Below are 22,003 nucleotides of genomic sequence, written 5' to 3' on the forward strand. Positions count from 1 at the left end.
CACACCTGGTTAATTTTTTATGTTTTTAGTAGAGAAGGGGTTTCGCCATGTTAGCAAGGCTGTTCTTAAACTCCTGACCTCAGGTGATCTGCCCACCTCAGCCTCCCAAAATGCTGGGATTACAGGCATGAGCCACCATGCCTGGCCAGAAACACTTTCTCAAAAGAGATGGGGTCTTGCTATGTTGCTCAGGCTGAAGGGCACTGGCTATTCAAAGGCACAACCACAGCAAAGTGCAGCCTCAAACTCCTGAACTCAAGTGATCCTCTCAAGAAGCTGGGATTACAGGTGTGCCACTGCATCCTGCTCTGGAAACATATTTAGAGGAATGAAAAAGCAAAAATGTCAGACAGAAATTATGATGTATTTCTGTAAAGTTACACCAAATGTGCCTGCTTCCCCTTCCACCTCTTCCACCTCTTCTACCTCTGCCACCTCTAAGACAGCAAGACCAATCCCTACTCTTCCTCCTCCTCCTCAGCCGACCCAACATGAAGACAATGAGGATGAAGACCTTTATGATGATCCACTTCTACTGAGGGATAGTAAATATATTTTCTGTGCCTTACAATTTTCTTAAGAACATTTTCTTTTCTCTATATCACTTTATTTTAAGAATACGGTATATAATACATTTAACATACAAAATACATGCTAATTAACTGTTTATGTTACTGGTAAGGCTTTCAGTCAAGAGTAAACTATTATATTTGTACTTAAGTTTTTAGGGAGTCAAAAGTTATATGTGGATTTTCAAGTGCATGCTAGGGAGGAGGGATGTTACCCCTTACCGCCATGTTGTTTAAGGGTCAACTGTTTAAAAAAGTTTTGGCTCTTAATCAGGTGGCTTATTTCACATGTCAAGCAGTCTATATTTTATGTCTATAGTCAAATCCAAATTATCACCATATTCTTGATCTGTGAGCATATATAGTATGGTAGCTAGAAGAAAATCATGAGTCTTCCTTTAGAAAGCTGAACTTGCACTGCAATTAAGTAAAAACAAATCCTTAACTTCAACAAAAATATATTTTCTTTTAAAACATCTCCTTTGAAATACAATACTCTTTGACAAAAGGCCACCTTTCTGTATAACGAAGTCACACGAAAAAGTCATCCTGAAAAGATGTGTCCCTGGAAAAATGAATGAAAGACTGGGCGGAGGGAGAGTCATATTTCTTACTCTATTGTCTTTATTCATTAATCTAATAAATACATATTGAGTGTCTATGACATGCCAAATACTGTTCTAAATACTTGTAGACAGCAATGAGCAAGACAGACAAAGTTCCTACCCTCATGGTGTTTATACTCTACAGAGAATAAATAAACAAAAAACATTTTAAATATAAAGTCAATGATAAATGATATGAGGAAAAATAAACAGATAAAGTGGGAGAGGCTGCTATTTAGAATAATCATAGACAACTTCCTTGGTGAGGTGATATTTGAGTGGAGGTCTGAGTAAAATGAAGAAACAGGCTTTGTAACAGAGCACTGCCAGCAGAGGGGAGAGCAAAGGGCCTGAAATGGAAATGCACTTTTCATGTGTGAGGAACAGCAGAGGCTCTGTGCTATGTGGCTAGGGCAAAGTGAGTGACAGAGAACAGTGAGAAATAAGATCAGAGCAAAAGTCTTGAATCGTTTTTAAAAAATAAAAATACATACAAATTTATTTGTGAATACATTTTGAATTGTACTCTGAAAACAAATGTCACCAGGACAATATTCACAAGACATATTTTAGAGTAACATTTACAGCAGTTATATTCAAAATCATTAAGAGACACTGACAACCACTGTGTTTCTTTCAAGAGTAACTTTGGTTTATGAACAGTGGCTACTGATTCTTGATTGAGATTTTTCCAATGTTTGTGTTACGAGTCTTTCAAATCACATATGTAATCATCAAAGTTGCCAATATTTCTTGTATTACAGGTTCACAGCAACTTTGTTTTCATTCACACAATCATCAATTACAAAAAGATTCTAAAAAATTAATTTAAATGTTCTTCTTCCTCCAGTCTTTTAGTGAAATGTTAATAGTCTACTAAAAAAAAAAAGAAATATTCATTTATTTAAAGAAGCTTCTCATGTTACAGTATGAAAATTCTCCAAAATGATCTTTTGAGTTTTCATTCCATGTATTATTTTGCTTTTAAAATGAGGATATTTAAATTTAAATTTAAAAACAGGATAAAAGCTTCTAAGTTTTATGTAAAAGAATTTTAATCATGGGGGAAAATACTTTTCCTTCATGATCTATCAACTTTAAGTAGAAGAAATGGCAAGAGTTTGCTTGGTAAAAACATATTTATAGTAAAAAACCCATTTCATTCAATCTGGAGAATGTCAACATGGGAGATACTGACCTCAGGAGACAGTACAGAATAAGCCTGTGGTGGTTTCTCCAGTGAGACTGGTAAGCAAAACTGGCCAGTCTTCAACCGTCCATTCTGAAGCATTGGTATCCACTTTTAAAGAAAATAAAACAATTTTATTTTAAATACATTTGCTATAAAAATACTGACTTAGAAAGCATGTTTTAAGAACTTGATACAAGCCAAATTTGTCTCATATCATCAAACATTAAGGGATTTAATTATATAAGTAATAATGATAATAGGCCTTCATAATTCCTCTAAAGAGAAGTTTCCCTAATGAAATTTTATTAAGCAGGAGATCCTCAAAACATTATTATTACTAACCATGCAATATTAAAATCTAGAGGCGAAAAGTCAGTCTTAGAAAAAAGCCATAAAGTAAATATATTTTAAAACTGAGATAATCATTTCAACGTAAATAGTGAAAGAAATAATTGATTAGATAGGAATCCTAGAAACAAAAAGTGTGATCATAAATTTATTATCTTACAGTTAGAGCAAAACTCATGTCACAAATTGCTAGAGACAAAAATAATGAATCAAATGTTAGCTTTTCTCTTTTGGCTGAAAGCATAATTTTTCTGACAGAATTGTGTTATACCATACTATGATGTCCTTCATCTTAGGTTTATCTTTGCAATTCAATCGTAGTAATTTATTTTTTATTTTTATTTTTATTTTTGAGACAAGGTCTCGCTCTGTTACCCAGGCCGGAGTGCAGTGGCGTGATCTTGGCTCACTGCAACCTCTGCCTCCCAGGCTCAAGCAATCCTCCCATCTCAGCCTCCCTAGCAGCTGGGATCACAGGTGCATGCCACCACACCTAGCTAATTGTTTTATTTTTGGTAGACATGGGGTTTTGTCATGCTGCCCAGGCTGGCAATCATAATTTTGAAAAAGACTCAAGGGTTTTAATTTTTTCTCCAATATTCTCTTTTACTCATTTTATATTAAAATCATTATCTGCTGAAGAGTCAGTGAACCTATTATATTTATGCTGCATTGTTGGGTATACACCTAATAATCAGGACTAACACCCAAGTGTTTATACATGCTAGTTAATAAATCAATTAATTACATTAGCTAATTACATTAATGGCCATTTTCTTGTTATAATGGCTCTTCCTAATCAATGCAACTTCATAACTATGGGGAATCAGGGAATATTCAAATAACAAGAAACAGGCCAGGCGCCATGGTTCACGCCTGTAATCCTAGCACTTTGGGAGGCCAAGGCAGGTGGATCACTTGAAGCCAAGAGTTTGAGACCAACCTGGCAAACATGGTGAAACCCCATCTCTACTGAAAATACACAAAAATTAGTTGGACATGGTGGAGGGCACCTGTAATCCCAGCTATTCAGGAGGCTGAGAGAGGAGAACTGCTTGAACCCAGGAAACGGAGGTTGCAGTGAGCCAAGATTGCGCCACCGCAATCCAGCCTGGGAGACAGTGACTCTGTCTAAAAAAAAACAAAAAAAAGAAAAAGAAGGCCAGGCGTGGTGGCTCACGCCTGTAATCCCAGCACTTTGGGAGGCCGAGGCGGGCAGATCACGAGGTCAGTAGATGGAGACCATCCTGGCTAACACAGTGAAACCCCCGTCTCTACTAAAAATACAAAAAAAATTAGCTGGGCATGGTGGTGGGTGCCTGTAGTCCCAGCTACTTAGGAGGCTGAGGTAGGAGAATGGTGGGAACCCAGGAGGCGGAGCTTGCAGTGAGCCAAGATCATGCCACTGCACTCCAGCCTGGGCGACAGAGTGAGACTCCATCTCAAGAAAAAAAAAAAAAAAGAAAAAGAAAAACAAAGAAAACAAAAACTGACAAGAAATATCAACTATATCTTAAATATCACCATTATTTTAGCTCTTTGATCTAAATATTCAACCAAAAAGACTTACCGTATATCCAACTGGTGTTTCAAGAGGAGTATTTTGTTTTTGTTGACAACTAACGTGATAAAAAGTAAAAAGCAAGTGATGATGGTCAGTTAAAGTAGCAGGAAGCTTAACCTTGATTTCTTCATGAAAATCAGGAGACCTTCATACAAAAAAACAAAAAACAAAAAAACAAAAAAAACAGCAGTCAGTAACTTGTCCAAAATAAATAATGTATTTGTATATTTGAATAATTTAAAAATTTTAAGATTCATGTTTAATTTTTCCTCTAGTCCAAAATGTTTTTCTTTATCCCCAATCTCTACATAACTAAATCCTACTTCCATAAAAGAGAGCTGCCACTGTTTCTGAAACTTCTCATCCCATTTTTCTTAATAGGCTGAGTAATCCTACTGTTTGAAAGTTCATTAATAATCACCACCTTGATCTTGAGATCTCCATTAGATTGGAAGCTGTATAAGAGGACAGTGGCAGGGCACGGTGGCTCACGACTGTAATCCTAGCACTTTGGGAGGCCGAGGCAGGTGGATCACAAGGTCAGGAGATCAAGACCATCCTAGCAAACATTGTGAAACCCCGTCTCTACTAAAAATACAAAAAAACATTAGCCGGGCATGGTGGCAGGCGCCTGTAGTCCCAGCTACTCGGGAGGCTGAGGCAGGAGAATGACATGAACCTGGGAGGCAGAGCTTGCAGTGAGCTGAGATCACACCACTGCACTCCAGCCTGGGCGACACAGGGAGACTCTGTCTCAAAAAAAAAAAAAAAAAGACACTAAGGTAGGGAGTTCTATATTTATGAGCCAATTCTGATAAACAATTCATAAAACATTTTCCCTACATAGGAGTATGCTTTCATATTAAAACTAACGTGTAAAAAAACTAATTTGTAAACAAAGTGGTAAAAAGGCATCTTTAGACAACTTAATATCAAAATATCACACTGGAGGCCAAGTGTAGTGACTCACACCTGTAATCCCAGCACTCTGGGAGGCTGTGGTGTCAGGATTACTTGGAGTCAGGAGTTTGAGACCAGTCTACATAACATAGCCAGACTCATCGCTACAAAAAAAAAAAAAAAAAACAAGTCCTAGCTACTTGGGAGGCTGAGATGAGAGGATCACTTGAGTCCAGGAGTTCAAGGCGGCAGTGAGCTATGATTCTGCCACTGCACTCCGGCCTAGGTGACAGAATGAGACAAAACATAAATAAAATAAAATATTTTTTAAAAAAAGATCTAGTTTTGCTCTATAGACTGTCTTACATCAACCATCTCGTTGAAGAAATAAAAAAAGTTATCAAAATATGGACTAGAATTGACCGCTAAAATAAACAAAAAACCCAGTAAAATCAGGAAACGCCCACAAACTGCATTTGTCTTAGTTTAGAAGCGCTTCCAGACTCTTAAGAATACAACAAATATCTTGTTTGATCAAACCAATGACACTTTCTTCTCAATATTCACTGAGAATAATCCCAAGAGGGCACTTTTATAGAAAAGCATGGCTGCTATTCATAACAAAAAGGGATAAAACCTTAGCATTCCAACCTTCCATATTCAATGAGTGTCTCTCAGAATTATATTCAACAAAAACGCAACCAAACCATATTGCTCCAACTATCCTTAAAGCGAGGTCTGTCCCATCAATCAGGTTTTCTTCCTTAGATGTTAATAGGTCAAATATCCTTCCATCTCAAATAAGCCTCAAAAACATTAACAGGTATAGACTTGAACACAGGAATATTAAGTAGAACAAGGCTTTTGATAATAAACAAGAAAGATAGCTAATGTTAGCCACCTGAGAACTTGATGACTTTGGTGAAAAAAAAAAAAAAGACACTAGGCATCTTATTACTAATCTCACCAATCACCACTGAATTATGAGAAAGTTGAGTTTACCAACAATGTCAGATGGCATAGTCATTTTAATTCCACTGATGCTGCAAACAACAACAAAAAAAGACCTAGTAATAAAATGGGATAATTTTTAGAAATTACTATCTTCTTTATCAATACATTTCCTGGTATTCAGTGTTTTAGTTCACTTCTGTCCTAAAAATCACATAATGTGAAGACTTTTGTTGAAAATTAAATATCTAAGAGAGTTATTCATTCAATAAGTAGGTTTAATTGCCCACCTTTGGCTAAACATTGCGTTACTTTTGTAGTGGTGTTAAAGATGAACATTAAAAAACAACTACCCTCAAAAAGTATGCAACTTAGTAGGAATACAAATAAGACACACATATATCAATAGCTATGCTATAAAACAGGGGTTGGCAAACTATGGCCTATGAGCTAAAAATAGTTCACTGCCTGGTTTTGTATAGCCTGCAAACTAAGAATGGTTTTTACATTTTTAAATCGGGGTAAAAAAGAATAATAATATTTCACAATATGTGAAAATTATATGAAATTCAAATTTCAATGTCCATAAATAAAGCTTTATTGAAACACAGCTATACCCATTTACCTGTAACATTTCTTACTGTCTATGGCTTTTTTGCACTATAATGGCATAGATGAATGGTTGCAACAGAGACCATATAACCACAGGCCTAAAATATATACCATCCAGTCCTTTGTAGAAAATGTTTGCCGACCCCTGGTATACAGCATATAGGGTTATGTGCTTCAAGAACAGAGCTGAACAGATTACTTCAAGTTAGAGATCAGGAAATTGTAACTTAGGAGATAATATTTGATATGGACCTTGAAGAATGAGTAGGAGTTCAATAAATAAAGGGATTTGATATTATAATAGAAAAAAAACCCAAGAATGGCCCAGAAACAGGACAGCACAGGATATGTTTAGTAATAAAGCAGAAAGGAAATCAGCAAGACTTAACAGATTATTGAATATTAAAGAGGAAAGACAAAGATGTCTTAAATTTTGAGCCAGAGTATCTGGAAAAATGGTGGTACCATTAGTAAAAATGGAGAGTAAGAAAGACATAGGGTCAGGACAAGAGTCAGGGATAGATACATGAACACAGAGAAGACAGCAGGGCATCCAAATGAGCATGTCCAATAGGCCACTAAAAATATGTATCTGTACTTCAAAAGGAAGGTATGACTAAAAACAGAACTGGAAACAATCCACATAAACATTAAGGCAGTAGCATTTTCACTGAATGTAACTATGAGAGATACGTGTACGATTATTTAAGAAAACAATATATTAAGAATGAGAGTTAAGGGCAAAACTTTAGTGTTTTGTGTGGAATGCCTTACACTTACGGGAAAAAGAATACTACAGAAAAAAAAAAGAAGTGTTCAAAGAGGTAGAAGGAAGTCCAAGACAAGGCCATAACATAAAGATAAGAGGAAAGTTTTAAGAAGGGCGAGGGAAATACATACTATACAACAGCACTGAGAAAGGACTGTTGTGTTTTTAAGTATGGAAACAGAAGCTTCTTTTTGAGAATAAGAGACAGAGCCAATGAAGCAGGAGACTAATGCTGCAAGAAACAGAATAAATGATTGACTTATATTCTGAAAGAGGTCAAAAGGATCATTTGAAAGCAGAGGTGAAAAGATTCACATTTACCAGGGAGTAGGCCATCATTTCCCATGAAACAGAAGGAAAGGCAAATCAGTATAGAGAATTTGAGATGAAGAGTAGAGAAGCTGATGGACCATCTCAAGTTGGATGGTCTTAATAAATAGGAATCCAGAGAGTAAAGCACACAGAGAAGAAGTAGGAGCTAGAAGAAACTGCTGTAGCTATTGCTAAATGAGGGCAAAGTTTTAAAAACAAAAAACAAAAAAACAATGACAATAAGATTACAAAAGAGCTGAGGCCAAAAAAAAAAAAAAAGATAAAATGAATTACTATAGCCCTATCATATGATACAACAACATCAATTTGTGATAGTCCTGATTAATACAATTTTGTGATTTTTCTCCAACAGTATTCAATAATCCCCCCAAAAAGAAAGCAGAAATTAAAGGTTATCCAAAGTTAGCAATTTCTCAAGGAAGAAAAATGGCAAGTCGCTAAATCAAAGAATTAATGGATACTGGTAGCATCACCAATTTAACTGACTAATGTGTTCAAGTTTAGTAAAGGGTTAAGTTACTACAAAGTGTCAGGTGGAAATAACTGGGAAAGACCAAAGGACCAGAGGCCACAATGATAATCAATAACAATATAATAAAAATGAAAGGATCAGAGAATTCGATAGAAAAGATGTTGGTGTACAAAGTCATATTTGAGATGTCAATAGAGAATGGCTGTGCATCCACAGGTTGAAAATTATAACTCTGATGTCAGCCTTGAATTTGGCACATTTAGTGCAGCAAAGCATTTGGTAAACACACTAATGTGAGTGCTAACAATGCCACTGAGAAGTGAGTAACTTTGAAAGAAATATTTGAATTCAGTACCTGTTATGATATACTACGGCTGTATAGGCTTCCTTTGAAAATTCTGAACAGCTAGATTTACCAAAGATTACCTGAAACAAATAACAGCATGTTGAAACTTTGTTGTAGTAAATGCTGGATGTTTCATACCTATGTAAGAATTTGTCTGATTTAATAACTATCTGAGAAAAATGGGCAAAATCAGCCCAATGAAGAACAATGTGCCTACTGACGTTCATCAAAAAGTTCAATTGCTTAACTATAAGTTTCTTTTCAACAACAGACCCATCTGACATTCAAACATTTCGAAAGTTTCTATCAATTTTATTTATATCTACTGGAAATTAGATATGTTTCTTTCCTTTTTCTTAAAGAAGGTGAAGAATTCACTTTTAATCAGATGTAGCATATTATTTGGAACTTATATAAGAAATATAAATAGTGGCATAAACCTACTATACAAATTGTTGGCTTCAACACTAAAACAGCAGAGTCATTCTGAAAGTCAAATATAAATTATATATGATATCAGAAATCCTATTTTAGGTCAAGCTATGTATCCTTTGCTTCTAATACTTCCTTCAAGCTACTCTACAATAGAGGAGGAGCTCCATTCTTATATTTTTGCATACATATATTTTTTAATCCACCACGTTAAAAAGAATACAATATTACTTTTGGAATAAGTTTATAGGTAAAGTAATTCAGTCTTGTATATCTGTCTCTTGAATTCTGGAGTAATAACAGGAATACTGTGGTTAATTAGAGCAGCTGATTAGATAAATGGCTCAACGTCAAGGTTATAGCAATAATTCCTAGGTGAGACACACTTGCAGTGTTATCTAGCCAGAGATTAAACTTTTACAGTCTGTATAGCCATCTTTACACATGCATGAATAGATGTGTGAACATGTCAGCACACTTCCATCAACACAACTGGTAAAACAACTCAAAGTTTATTATTTATATAAAGAGATTAATTGGCATCATCCTTAATTAGAAAGGCATATTAGCAGGTATTTCTGTTTCTTTTTGCAACATTTCAAGCAGGCTCTGTTGTTTTAAGGGTATATACAAGTGTAATAATTATGACTTTCCTAACATATATATAATTTCCTCAATTTACAAATACCTTAGTATGTTTTCATAAATTGTTCCTGTGCCAGAATTATGAAGTTCACGATTTTATCATGTCAATATTACATTACAAAAATTTATCTTAGGACCCATTTAAACAGTCCTTTTTTTTAAAAAAAAAAAAAAGCAAACACAGTATGTCTCTGTTTATATACTCTTTCAAATCAGCCACTTCACACATAAAAACATTGTATTTTCATATGACTAATAACACACAAGTAAAAGAAATGCAATACCTTTATTTCCCTCTGAGATGCTATCACTTTTCACAAAACTTGTTTACTTTCATAATATGAATGACATAAAGCAGACAGTGTTCCTTTTTTGACCATCTGACATGTATTTTTAATCATTCAGTAATATAGACTGAGCATTAATTATTTATCCAAAAATGTGATAGGAGTCAAGATATAGATAAGAGTAAGACATCATCCCTGCTCTCAAGGAGCTCACAATCTAATGGGCGAGATTAAGAAATAAATATAGAATTATAAAGTGATAAAGTCCCATGAAAGAAGTGAGAAGATGCTATGGTAGCACCAAAGAAGGAGTGGTCTAACTGCCAGTATAGGATGGGTGCAGCTGGGGCTCTGTAGAGGAGGCCACATATATGGTAAGACAAGAAAGAGTTTGTTAGGTAAACAATAAAAGTAGATTATTCTACATATACTATATTTGTCACATGCTCAAATTTATATGGCAACTCACACATAGGCTGACCAAGCATCTATTTTCACAATCTAGTATCTTTTCATCAACTATCATAGTACATTCATTCCTTCAGCAGAAATAAACTAGTATAAAACATGAAATGTGAATTCCAAATCTCAAAAATAAGTTCTACAATTATTCAACAAATATTTATTCAGTATGTAGTATATGCAATAAACTGAAAAAAATGCCATAGGAGAATACAAAGATGAATAATTTGTGCTCACTATTGTCAAGGAGATATACAAATGTTGATGTAACCGAGGCAATAGGATAGAAGAAAACGAATCTTTCCTAGTACGTGGAAAATCAGAAGAACTTCATTAAAAGATGGACATGGAAGGATAAAATAAGACTATTAACAATGCACCTTAGCTCATTTTCATCCCACTAGGGTTCTCAGAGGTTGAGCATCTATAGCAATAGCATATTTCTATTCCATATATTACTAACTTCAGCTGAGCCAAAAATTCACTCTCATGAAACTTGCATTTATTAGTGTCCCACAAATCCTGAATGACAATTTGGACATTCAAGAATCTCTAGTCTGGTCTCAATCTACTATTTCTGATTTTTCTTCCAGTGCTCTGGTTCACTGGCAACTCACCATTGTCATTACGGTTCATGGGCATTCCCCAACTTGAAATGCTTTCCTTTTCCCACTCTCCAAACACACTGCTATTAACATTTTAATGACCTTTGATTTCAGCACAAAAGTACTTCTTCCATGAGATGCTTCTTACCTTAGTAAGGCATTCTCTCCCACCTCTGAATACCTACCTATTCCTTTGAATCCCTATATCAATCTTCTAATAATTAGCACATAGCTTGATCCTCAACATTGTCTGCAAAATGTAATCCCTGGTGAGACTTAAAAATACTGAAATCTGGTTCAATCCCAGAGATTACGATTTAATTTAAATGAGATTCAGCCTGAGCACTGGTATTTTTGAAAAGCTCCCCAGGTGAATCTAATGTGCAACCAAGATTGAGAACTAGTGCCAGAGTCTGTCAACCAAGGTGGGAAAGCCACACATATTAAATCACCTGCGGAGCATTTTCAAACTATAACACAGCCTCATATACCACACATCACTTCCCACCTCCCCTAGTTGGCCTTACATTCTAAAGGGAGTTGAGGAGAATAAGAATCATAGACGCCAAAAGTACAGAAAAGGTATCTCTAATTTGATACAGTTCTCTAGGTGATACTGATCTAACTCTCTTTTGAAAACTACTGTTTTAGATTTATATGTATTCATTTTATATCCTCTGTATTACAAGTCTTATTCATCTTTGTATTTCTAGGAGTGCCTAACATATACCAAGTCTTCAAATACAAGTTAGTCTTTAAGTAATGTCATTACTATCTCTATACAGAAAGTAATGCAGTTAGAAATTTGGTTTGAAAGATCACATTAATTTCCAGGTTGGAGCTGCCAACCAAAAAGAAAGAAAAAAGTCTATTTGAACTGTATACAAAAAATTAGAAAAGTAAACGAACATTTCTTACCGGCATGGCATTGCTTGGATCCTCTCCATACATAAACTGGACTTTCACTGTTATATTTCTAGCAGAACCTTGACGATTGGCAAAATTAAGACTCTGAGGGTATACGTAGAGAAGATTCCTGTGAAAGCAACAGCACAGAAGATAGTAAATACAAATCTAAAAAACGCTATGTATCACTCACAAAATACCACAAAATAAGTGAGGAAATGCTGAATTACAGATATTGGCTAGCCATTGTGCTAACTATTTAACATGTGATGTTTTATTTTCTTTTGAGAGCAATCATTCAAATACACAGCAAACATGTCCCAATTTTGCAGATAAACTGAGATTCAGAAAAGTTAATTGATTTTCATATACAACCAAGTAAATGACAAAGCTGAAATCAGAGTACAGGTCAGTCAGACCTCAAAACTCATTATCTTCACTCTACAAGAGGCTTATGTAATAAATGAATATGGACTGAAACATCATTAAGTTAAAAAACAGTTATAATATTATCTTAGTTCCTCCAAGCACATATAAATACGATGACATTTATAAATGTGGCTTTTGTATAAATGTGATTAAGAATTTAAGAGGTATAATATTCCACATTATTTTTCAAAAATGCATTACAATATGATGGGTATAATAGAGTTAGGTAGTTACTACAAGACAGTAACATCCTAATTTGCATTTGTTTGAATTCTTGTCCAGCTTATGATCTCTATCATAGACAAACTTTAATAGTCCTCGCTGCCAACACACAGAAGAGAAATAATTCAAGAAAAGACACCAAAGAGCTTAAAAAAAAAAAAAAAATTAAGAGTTACTTTACCTGAAGACTAGTGCTTATAGCCAATGAACAAGACGTTGAGTATAATAGAACCTCGCTAATCAACTGCTGGGGCAATGAAAACAGGTCTAAATTTCCTGAAGAGTGGTAGGGCAATATAGAAATTTTAAATGAACACAACACTTTGTTTTTTTTTATTTTTTTATTTTTTTATTATACTTTAAGTTCTAGGGTACATGTGCATAACGTGCAGGTTTGTTACATATGTATACTTGTGCCATGTTGGTGTGCTGCACCCATCAACTCGTCAGCACCCATCAATTCATCATTTATATCATGTATAACTCCCCAATGCAATCCCTCCCTCCTCCCCCCTCCCCATGATAGGCCCCAGTGTGTGATGTTCCCCTTCCCGAGTCCAAGTGATCTCATTGTTCAGTTCCCACCTATGAGTGAGAACATGCGGTGTTTGCTTTTCTCTTCTTGTGATAGTTTGCTAAGAATGATGGTTTCCAGCTGCATCCATGTCCCTACAAAGGACGCAAACTCATCCTTTTTGATGGCTGCATAGTATTCCATGGTGTATATATGCCACATTTTCTTAATCCAGTCTGTCACAGATGGACATTTGGGTTGATTCCAAGTCTTTGCTATTGTGAATAGTGCCGCAATAAACATACGTGTGCATGTGTCTTTGTAGTAGAGTAATTTATAATCCTTTGGGTATATACCCAGTAGTGGGATGGCTGGGTCATATGGTACATCTAGTTCTAGATCCTTGAGGAATCGCCATACTGTTTTCCATAATGGTTGAACTAGTTTACAATCCCACCAACAGTGTAAAAGTGTTCCTATTTCTCCACATCCTCTCCAACACCTGTTGTTTCCTGACTTCTTAATGATTGCCATTCTAACTGGTGTGAGATGGTATCTCATTGTGGTTTTGATTTGCATTTCTCTGATGGCCAGTGATGATGAGCATTTTTTCATGTGTCTGTTGGCTGTATGGATGTCTTCTTTTGAGAAATGTCTGTTCATATCCTTTCCCCACTTTTTTGATGGGGTTGTTTGTTTTTTTCTTGTATATTTGTTTGAGTTATTTGTAGATTCTGGATATTAGCCCTTTGTCAGATGAGTAGGTTGCAAAAATTTTCTCCCATTCTGTAGGTTGCCTGTTCACTCTGATGGTAGTTTCTTTTGCTGTGCAAAAGCTCTTTAGTTTAATGAGATCCCATTTGTCAATTTTGGCTTTTGCTGCCGTTGCTTTTGGTGTTTTAGACATGAAGTCCTTGCCCATGCCTATGTCCTGAATGGTACTACCTAGATTTTCTTTTAGGGTTTTTATGGTATTAGGTCTAACATTTAAGTCTCTAATCCATCTTGAATTAATCTTCGTATAAGGGGTAAGGAAGGATCCAGTTTCAGCTTTCTACTTATGGCTAGCCAATTTTCCCAGCACCATTTATTAAATAGGGAATCCTTTCCCCATTTCTTGTTTTTGTCAGGTTTGTCAAAGATCAGATGGCTGTAGATGTGTGGGATTATTTCTGAGGACTCTGTTCTGTTCCACTGGTCTATATCTCTGTTGTGGTACCAGTACCATGCTGTTTTGGTTACTGTAGCCTTGTAGTATAGTTTGAAGTCAGGTAGCGTGACGCCTCCAGCTTTGTCCTTTTGACTTAGGATTGTCTTGGCAATGCGGGCTCTTTTTTGGTTCCATATGAACTTTAAAGCAGTTTTTTCCAATTCTGTGAAGAAAGTCATTGGTAGCTTGATGGGGATGGCATTGAATCTATAAATAACCTTGGGCAGTATGGCCATTTTCACAATATGATTCTTCCTATCCATGAGCATGGTATGTTCTTCCATTTGTTTGTGTCCTCTTTGATTTCACTGAGCAGTGGTTTGTAGTTCTCCTTGAAGAGGTCCTTTACATCTTTTGTAAGCTGGATTCCTAGGTATTTTATTCTCTTTGAAGCAATTGTGAATGGAAGTTCATTCCTGATTTGGCTCTCTGCTTGTCTGTTACTGGAAACACAACACTTTGACCCAACAAACACACCTCTAACCCGAGAAGAAAACTGCACACATGTACAAATGATTGTGTTCCATAAGAGAATGATTACACAAAATTACAAAGAAACACAATATTCATCAGTACTGAGTTGGTTAACATATATTAATAAGAAGGAATATCATGTGTCCTCAAACTGACAATGTACGGCCATATTTACTGATGTGGAAAGAGATACCTAGCATATTGAATGGGACACAGGGTGGGGGAGAAGCAGGTTCCAGAGCAGGATGTGTAGTGGCATTACCCTATTTGTGGAAAACTCTGTATGGGGGTGTGGGGGAAGGCAGAGAGAGAGAATGGATAAAATCATATTTCTAAAAAATAACAATGATGGCTTGAGTGTGTTTTAGTTAATAGTAATGGTTTTCATTTTTATACTTTATTTAAAATTTTACAGTGAAAATATATGATCTTTACAATTAGAAAAAGCAATAAAGTAATTTCCATGCTAGAGGATGGGAATGTCTTTGACAATAAGCACACCATCTAGAAGTACTAAAAAAAATGGAGAAGAATGAGTTGTGCTCAAAATAGTCAAAAAGTATAAAAGGCAAATATAGAACTGTTATGACTGGTTAGCTTGCTAATCTAAAGAACTTAAGATCAAAGTTGACTGTGACTGACCAACCACTGAAATCATCAAGTAAAATGTATAAAGAAAACATTTACTGATTGCTTCAATAAATGTCAGGCATTGTGGTGGGCACTAGAAAAATAAATAGTAGGATTAAGAAATCACTCCCTGGTCTTAAGGAGCATAGTATAACGGGATAAAAATGCCTATACACAGACCACTTCAAAACAACACAGTGTTACAAGACAGGCATGCAAAAGCCCTATAGGAGGAAAAAATAGGTACCTAGCTGTCTATGGGGATGTCTTTTCATTTATAAGATCTCCCATCTTTTCTAGCCTTGTGATTTATTTGTTGAGGAAAGTGAATTGTTTCTATGTAGATTTTCCAGAGCCTAGATTTTACTGATCGCACCCCTGTAGTGTCATTTGAGATATTCTACTGTGGTTTTTGTAAATTGAGAGTTGAATCCAGAGCCTTAGTCACATTGAGGTTAGAATTTTTTTCAGGAAGATCACTTTATAAAGGATACTGTGTTATTTTTTCAGGAAATATTTGGTTGCTTCCTTTTGTGAAATTAGTAGACAATGATGATCAATGCCTAAATCCATTTTTTTTAATTTTTAAAATTTATTTTTTTTTTAAGAGACAAGGTCTCACTCTGTCACTCAGGCTGAAGTGCAGTGGTGTGATTATACCTCACTGCAGCCTTGAACTCCTGGCCTAAAGTGATCCTTCCGCCTCAGCCTCCTAAATAGCTGGGACTACAGGCACGTGTCATCACACTGGGCTAATTTTTCTATTTTTTGTAGAGATGGGGTCTCACTATGTTGATCAGGCTGGTCTTAAACTCCTGGGCTCAAGTGAGTCTCCCATCTTGGCCTCCCAAAATGCTGAGATTACGGGCACAAGCCACAGTGCCTAGCCCACCTAAATCCATTAATTCATTCAGGTTGCCAAACGGTAATATTCTATCATTTCTTTTTAATTTTACATCTGGAGCACACTTATGAAGAGTGCTTTCCCTCATCTACTATTTGCTTTGCCAGTGAACCATTATATGAGAGGCAGGAATAAATGCTTGATTCTTTTCTATTATCTGCCAGTTTGCAAAATAATACATTGGTGTACTACAATCCTCCAAAAAGGATCAATTACATCTTATTTTTTAGCATCATTTATAAACTCACGGATGAAACATATTTGATGAATCTCAGTATATTATAGTTATTATCCTTATAGACGATTAAATTGTCCCATCTTTGGCAAATGAAAAAAAACAATGCAAGCTGGTTTTTGATTCAATTGTAGTAGTCTGTGACAATTATCTGTTATGACAAGATGTTCCAGACTCTTCTTATTTTTTTTCCCCCAGACCTGGAGTCAGTGATTTTACCAAGAAGCTGTAGTTTTCTTAAGAAAAAATTTTTTTTTCAAACCACAATGTGGGCATTCATTGTGGACTGGTCACTGTTTCTAGATGACTTCAGTTATAAAGAACTGGGGGGAAATGCTTCTAACAAAAAAAAAAAGTATCCTGACTTCAAACTGATATTTCCAATTCAAATTCAGGACTACAAAGTTTTTACTTAATCTTTTCTGTCTTGCATCTATATATAATTTTTCCCAAGCTGAGAGTTATTCTCAAGGATACCAGTTATGAACGGATTAAAAGTATATCAATTACTCATCTGTGTTGTTCTAAGAATGGCATCTTAAGGAATTCCAAGATTCTATGTTCAGACAGAGACAGACAAGTCTGCAAAGAAGACTGGAAAGGCACCCATACAGAAGAAAGAAAACTATGAGAGTACAATGACATGGAAACCAAAGCAAGAAAATATAAGAAAAATGAAATAATTAAATATTAAATGCTACTCAAGAGTTAGGCAAGTACTGAAAAAATTCAACAGGGTTTAGCAAAATGAAAGTCACTGAAAATCTCAGGCTGCAAAAAGATAAAAGTAGGTTCAGGAGTAAAAACGAGGTAATGAAATAAAATGAAATTCTTAAAAGTAGCTGTGAAGGGGAAAAAGATAATGTAATAATTGGAGACAGAATATGGGAATTTTGGAAGTCTTTTAAAATAAGAAAGGTTTGATCTTGATTACATCCTTGTGAAAAAAATTTAGTTGAGACAGAGTCTGCATATACTAGAACAAGAATGTAAGATTTCTGAGGAGATGGTGGGAAAGAACAGAATGCAAAGCACATGATAATATATTAACCTGAAGTATGTCTATAATTCCTCATTGTAACGTTTATTGAGTATCCACAGTGTGATAGATACTGAGGATATGGAGATAAAAAATGAAGTCCTTAACTTCAGAGAACTCATGGTCTAGAGGGGAAATCAGACAAGCAAATAATGATAATAATGTAGTATGATCAATGCTGTGAACACAGAATCATATTGCAGCCAGACAAGGACCTGGGATTAAAGAATCTGTCCACAAAGTACATGAACAGACACTTCTCAAAAGAATATACACATGCAGCCAACAAGCATATGAAAAAAATCTCAACATCACTGATCATGAGAGAAATGCAATTCAAAACCACAATAAGATATCGTATCACACCAGTCAGAATGGCTATTATCAAAAAGTAAAAAAATAACAACAGATGCTGGTGAGGTTGTGGAGAAAAGGGAACACTTATACACTGTTGTTGGGAGTCTAAGTTAGTTTAACCATTGTAGAAAGCAGTATGGTGATTCCTCAAAGAGCAAAACTACCATTCGACCCAGCAATCCCGTTACTGTGTATATACCCAGAGGAATATAAATCAGGCTACCATACAGACAGATGCACATGAATGTTCACTGCAGCACCATTCACAATAGCAAAGACATGGAATCAACCTAAATGCTCATCAATGATGGACTGGATAAAGAAATAAAGTAAATGTGGTACATGTACACAGGGAATACCATGCAGCCATAAAAAACAACAAGATCATGTCTTGCAAAAACATGGATGGAGCTGGGGGCCATTATCCTTAGCAAACTAAGGCAGTAAGAGAAAACCAAATACCGCATGTTCTCACTTATAAGTTGGAGCCAAATGATAAGAACTTACGAACACAAAGAAGGAAACAACAGACACAGGGGTCTACTTGAGAAGGGAGGGTGGGGGAGGGAGAGGAGCAGAAAAGATAACTATTGGGTACTGGGTTTAATACCTGAGTGATGAAATAATCTATACAACTAATCCCTATAACACGAGTTTATCTAATAAACCTTCACATGTGTCCCCAAACCTAAAAGTTTTTTAAAAAATTAATCTACATTAAAAAATAAAAAATAATAAAAGGAAAAAAACTCAAAAAAATCTGCTCACAAATGTCAATGAGAGATTTTCAAATGAAATAGACATGCAAAACATACAGAAAAACAAACATGCCATGCATGTTTCCCTCTGCCACTCCCACTCCCAAATCTCCACATTTGGATTACTACTATCTTTGCTTTGTGGGCATGGACACGACTTGCTACTTCCCATCTTTCAAATATAGGAAAGCCTCACCCTTCCCCTTCCCACATCACACCACTTTGTTACTTCATTCAGAACTCTTATAGAATCTATAATTATCTTGCTCATTTATGTATTACTTCTTATTTTTATTTCTCCTCTAATACAACCAAAACATGAGGGCAGGGACCTTATTATCTGTATAACTGCTCTATTACCAGTCCCTTAAATAGTGCCTCATATTTAATGAATAAATAAATGAATAAATAGTACAGACAGTATTAAAAAATTTAGTTACTTAACACTTCCAGGAGTTTAGATTCCAGGCTAAATAGAAATTGACTGAACACTATCGATAAACTACGTTTGATTTTCAACATAAGCAATATAATTTTAAACTCGTCTCTGAAGGTGAAAGGCATGCAATTTTGAATTTTGAATCCAAATTCTTTTCCATTTGACTACTGACTCCATTAATAAATTCCCAAGTAAATCTAGTAGGTCTTTACCTTGCATTTAAAATTCTCCTTCAAAGAAATTTCAAATCAACAACAAGGTAAACTAATGAAAAATGTTGAGGTAGTTGCCTACTTAGCAGGAAAAAGATGAATTCATATTTCAATCTCATCAGAATAAATTATAGATTAATCAAAGGCTAAAATAACAACAATAAAACCACAAAAATACTACAAGAGCTTTAAAGAGACGAGATTTTACAGGTGAGAAAGGCATTTCTTAGCCTAAGCCAGAACATTTATAAGATATAAATTTCAAAGCATCCATTAATACACAGCAAGTGATACCATAAACACAGGTAGAAGAAAATGACAAACTGAAAAAACCTATTATTTGTTACATATATAACAAAAAATTAGTATCCACAATATGTAAATAATTCCTAAAATTAGTCAGAAAGAGACAAACTTAAAAAGAGGGTAACAAGGAGAGGAGCAAATTATATACCTACCCAGGTAATTTGCAAAGAGGGCAAAAGAGGTGGCCAGCAAAACAAACTAGATATATACTTGTCTGTTAGATTTATCAACATTTTTTGCCTTTTTCATTAAAAGCATTTGTAAAGGATATAGGAAAAGAGGAACTCTCATATACTCCTGGCGAGATGTACACTGGTACAACCCTTCTGAAGGACAATCTGATAAAAGCAATCATAAGTTAAAAGTCAACGTCTATGAATGTATATGAAAATATTTATATACATACACCACCACCATAAAAGCATTTTCTATACATACTGTTTACAATTAGAAAATTGGAAACAAATGATTAAAAGGGGGCTGATTAAATTAAGGTTCATGTATATAACAGAGGAGTATGCAGCTATTAAAAAGGATGTCGTAACTCTATAGACATTCATAGGAAAATAAATTTTAAAATACTAAGATCCTGAAAAATATATATATCATGAGCTATTATATATAACAAGATCCCATTTGTGTTATAAAAAAGTATGGTTAGTCATTCAAAGGGTCTGGTATGATAGATCCAAAAAGTAAAGAGAGTCAAGATTTTTCTTTATTATAGGTTTTTGAAATACCTGAGTTTTCACAAGAAGTCCTTTGCGCATTAAAAATCTTAGCCGGGCACAGTGGCTCATGCTTGTAATACCAGCACTCTGGGAGGCCAAGGCAGGTGAATCACTTGAGGTCAGGAGTTCGAGACCAGCCTGGCCAACATGCTGAAACCCCCATCTCTACTAAAAATACAAAAATTAGCCCGGCGCGGTTGGGGGCACCTGTAATTCCAGCTATTCGGGAGGCTGTGACAGAAGAATCGCTTGAACCCAGGACGGGGAGGTTGCAGTGGGCCGAGATTGTGCTACTGCACTCCAGCCTGGGCAACAAAGAGCAAAATTCCGTCTCATAAACAAACAAACAAATAAAAATCTTTACATGTCCAAAGATATGGCTGTTCAATTAAAAAATATATATGTACAAAACTTAACGTGTTAATAGTGAACATACAAAACAGTAAAATAGATAAAATTATTCCTTCAAAGGTCACTTAACTTCTGGATCTACACTGTCCAAAAAGATGGTCTAATGAGACAACTGAACTGATAGGTGAGTGGTTCTAATTGAGATATGTTATCAGTCTAAAACATACAATAGGATCTTCCTATCCAACATTAATTCAAAAACAAATTATCATAGTTAAAAAGGAAGAAATTAAAGAAATACTATTTAAAAAAGAGCCAAAATACCTTGTATTTTATTTGAAAGTCATATCTCCATAAGATTACACAACTTGGTGTAGGATAAAGGACTTTGCTCTGCTTGGAATTTAACAATTTAGGCTCTTAAATGTCCTAAAATTCTCTACAGCTAAGAAATTTTTATACTGGTTCCTAGGAACTAGGAATCCTTAAATTAGGGCCTACATTTGCTTACAAGTTTCTTATTTTCCTTGGCATAAAATTTTTTAGTTTTTACATTGCTGGTTATATTTGACCAGGGTTCTATTTAAATAGGCACAAGTTCAAGCAAAGATCAGATTCTGCTTTTAGCAATGTGTACTCAGACAGGAAGTATTAAAAGGCAGGCAGAAAATCCTTTATAAAATTACTACTTTCAATGTATTTTCCCATGTTGAAATACTTCTGCAGTTTATAATTAGGCAAATTACTTACTTTAATTATAATCAATAATATCGTTCATATTACTCTAGGAAAAGAATTATACAGATACTTACACCAGGAGACAATATACTAGAAACCAAGACTACGTGACCATTACCTCTACTCTGTCAGTGTTATTTGTGAGAAATTCACAAATTGAGCAAAAAGTGTTAGTATCCTAGTACAGTATAAATATAGAAGGAAATACTTTCATAAAGTCTCTCTTTGGTACTAGTGCTCAGTTACTTCCATGCACTAAAAAGGGGGCTACTCTTCTTCCATAGAGAAGAGAAATTCCCTGCTCTAAAAAGAATGTAGTATATCAAAAGGGGGTAATCACTACTACATATACATTCTGCACTTGGAAAATCCCTATATGTTGATTTTATCATTCTCTTATTCATTCAATAAACAATGCTTCTACAATGTGTAAGGCGTTACTGTACTAAAGCATTA

General features: G+C 35.1%; 1 protein-coding gene across 15 annotated transcripts in view; it reads right to left on the reverse strand.

The window, feature by feature from the left end:
- DOCK7 (dedicator of cytokinesis 7) overlaps window positions 1–22,003 on the reverse strand; it is a 237,039-nt gene that overhangs the window by 121,118 nt on the left and 93,918 nt on the right. For 13 of the 15 annotated variants that reach the window (XM_033225112.1, XM_033225110.1, XM_033225108.1 and 10 more), the window contains exons 15-18: window positions 12,011–12,128; window positions 8,671–8,741; window positions 4,285–4,423; window positions 2,373–2,474 (exon numbers count right to left, since the gene is read on the reverse strand). In XM_033225112.1, coding sequence (XP_033081003.1) covers window positions 2,373–2,474; window positions 4,285–4,423; window positions 8,671–8,741; window positions 12,011–12,128 — 430 coding nt within the window. Of the gene's footprint in view, window positions 1–2,372; window positions 2,475–4,284; window positions 4,424–8,670; window positions 8,742–9,586; window positions 10,377–12,010; window positions 12,129–22,003 lie in introns of those variants that run through there. The other 2 variants (XM_033225115.1, XM_033225114.1) reach the window with 2 other exon arrangements.

The sequence above is a fragment of the Trachypithecus francoisi genome, unplaced genomic scaffold (genome assembly GCF_009764315.1).
Source record: "Trachypithecus francoisi isolate TF-2019V2 unplaced genomic scaffold, Tfra_2.0 Lachesis_group12, whole genome shotgun sequence".
NCBI classification, from domain to species: domain Eukaryota; kingdom Metazoa; phylum Chordata; class Mammalia; order Primates; family Cercopithecidae; genus Trachypithecus; species Trachypithecus francoisi.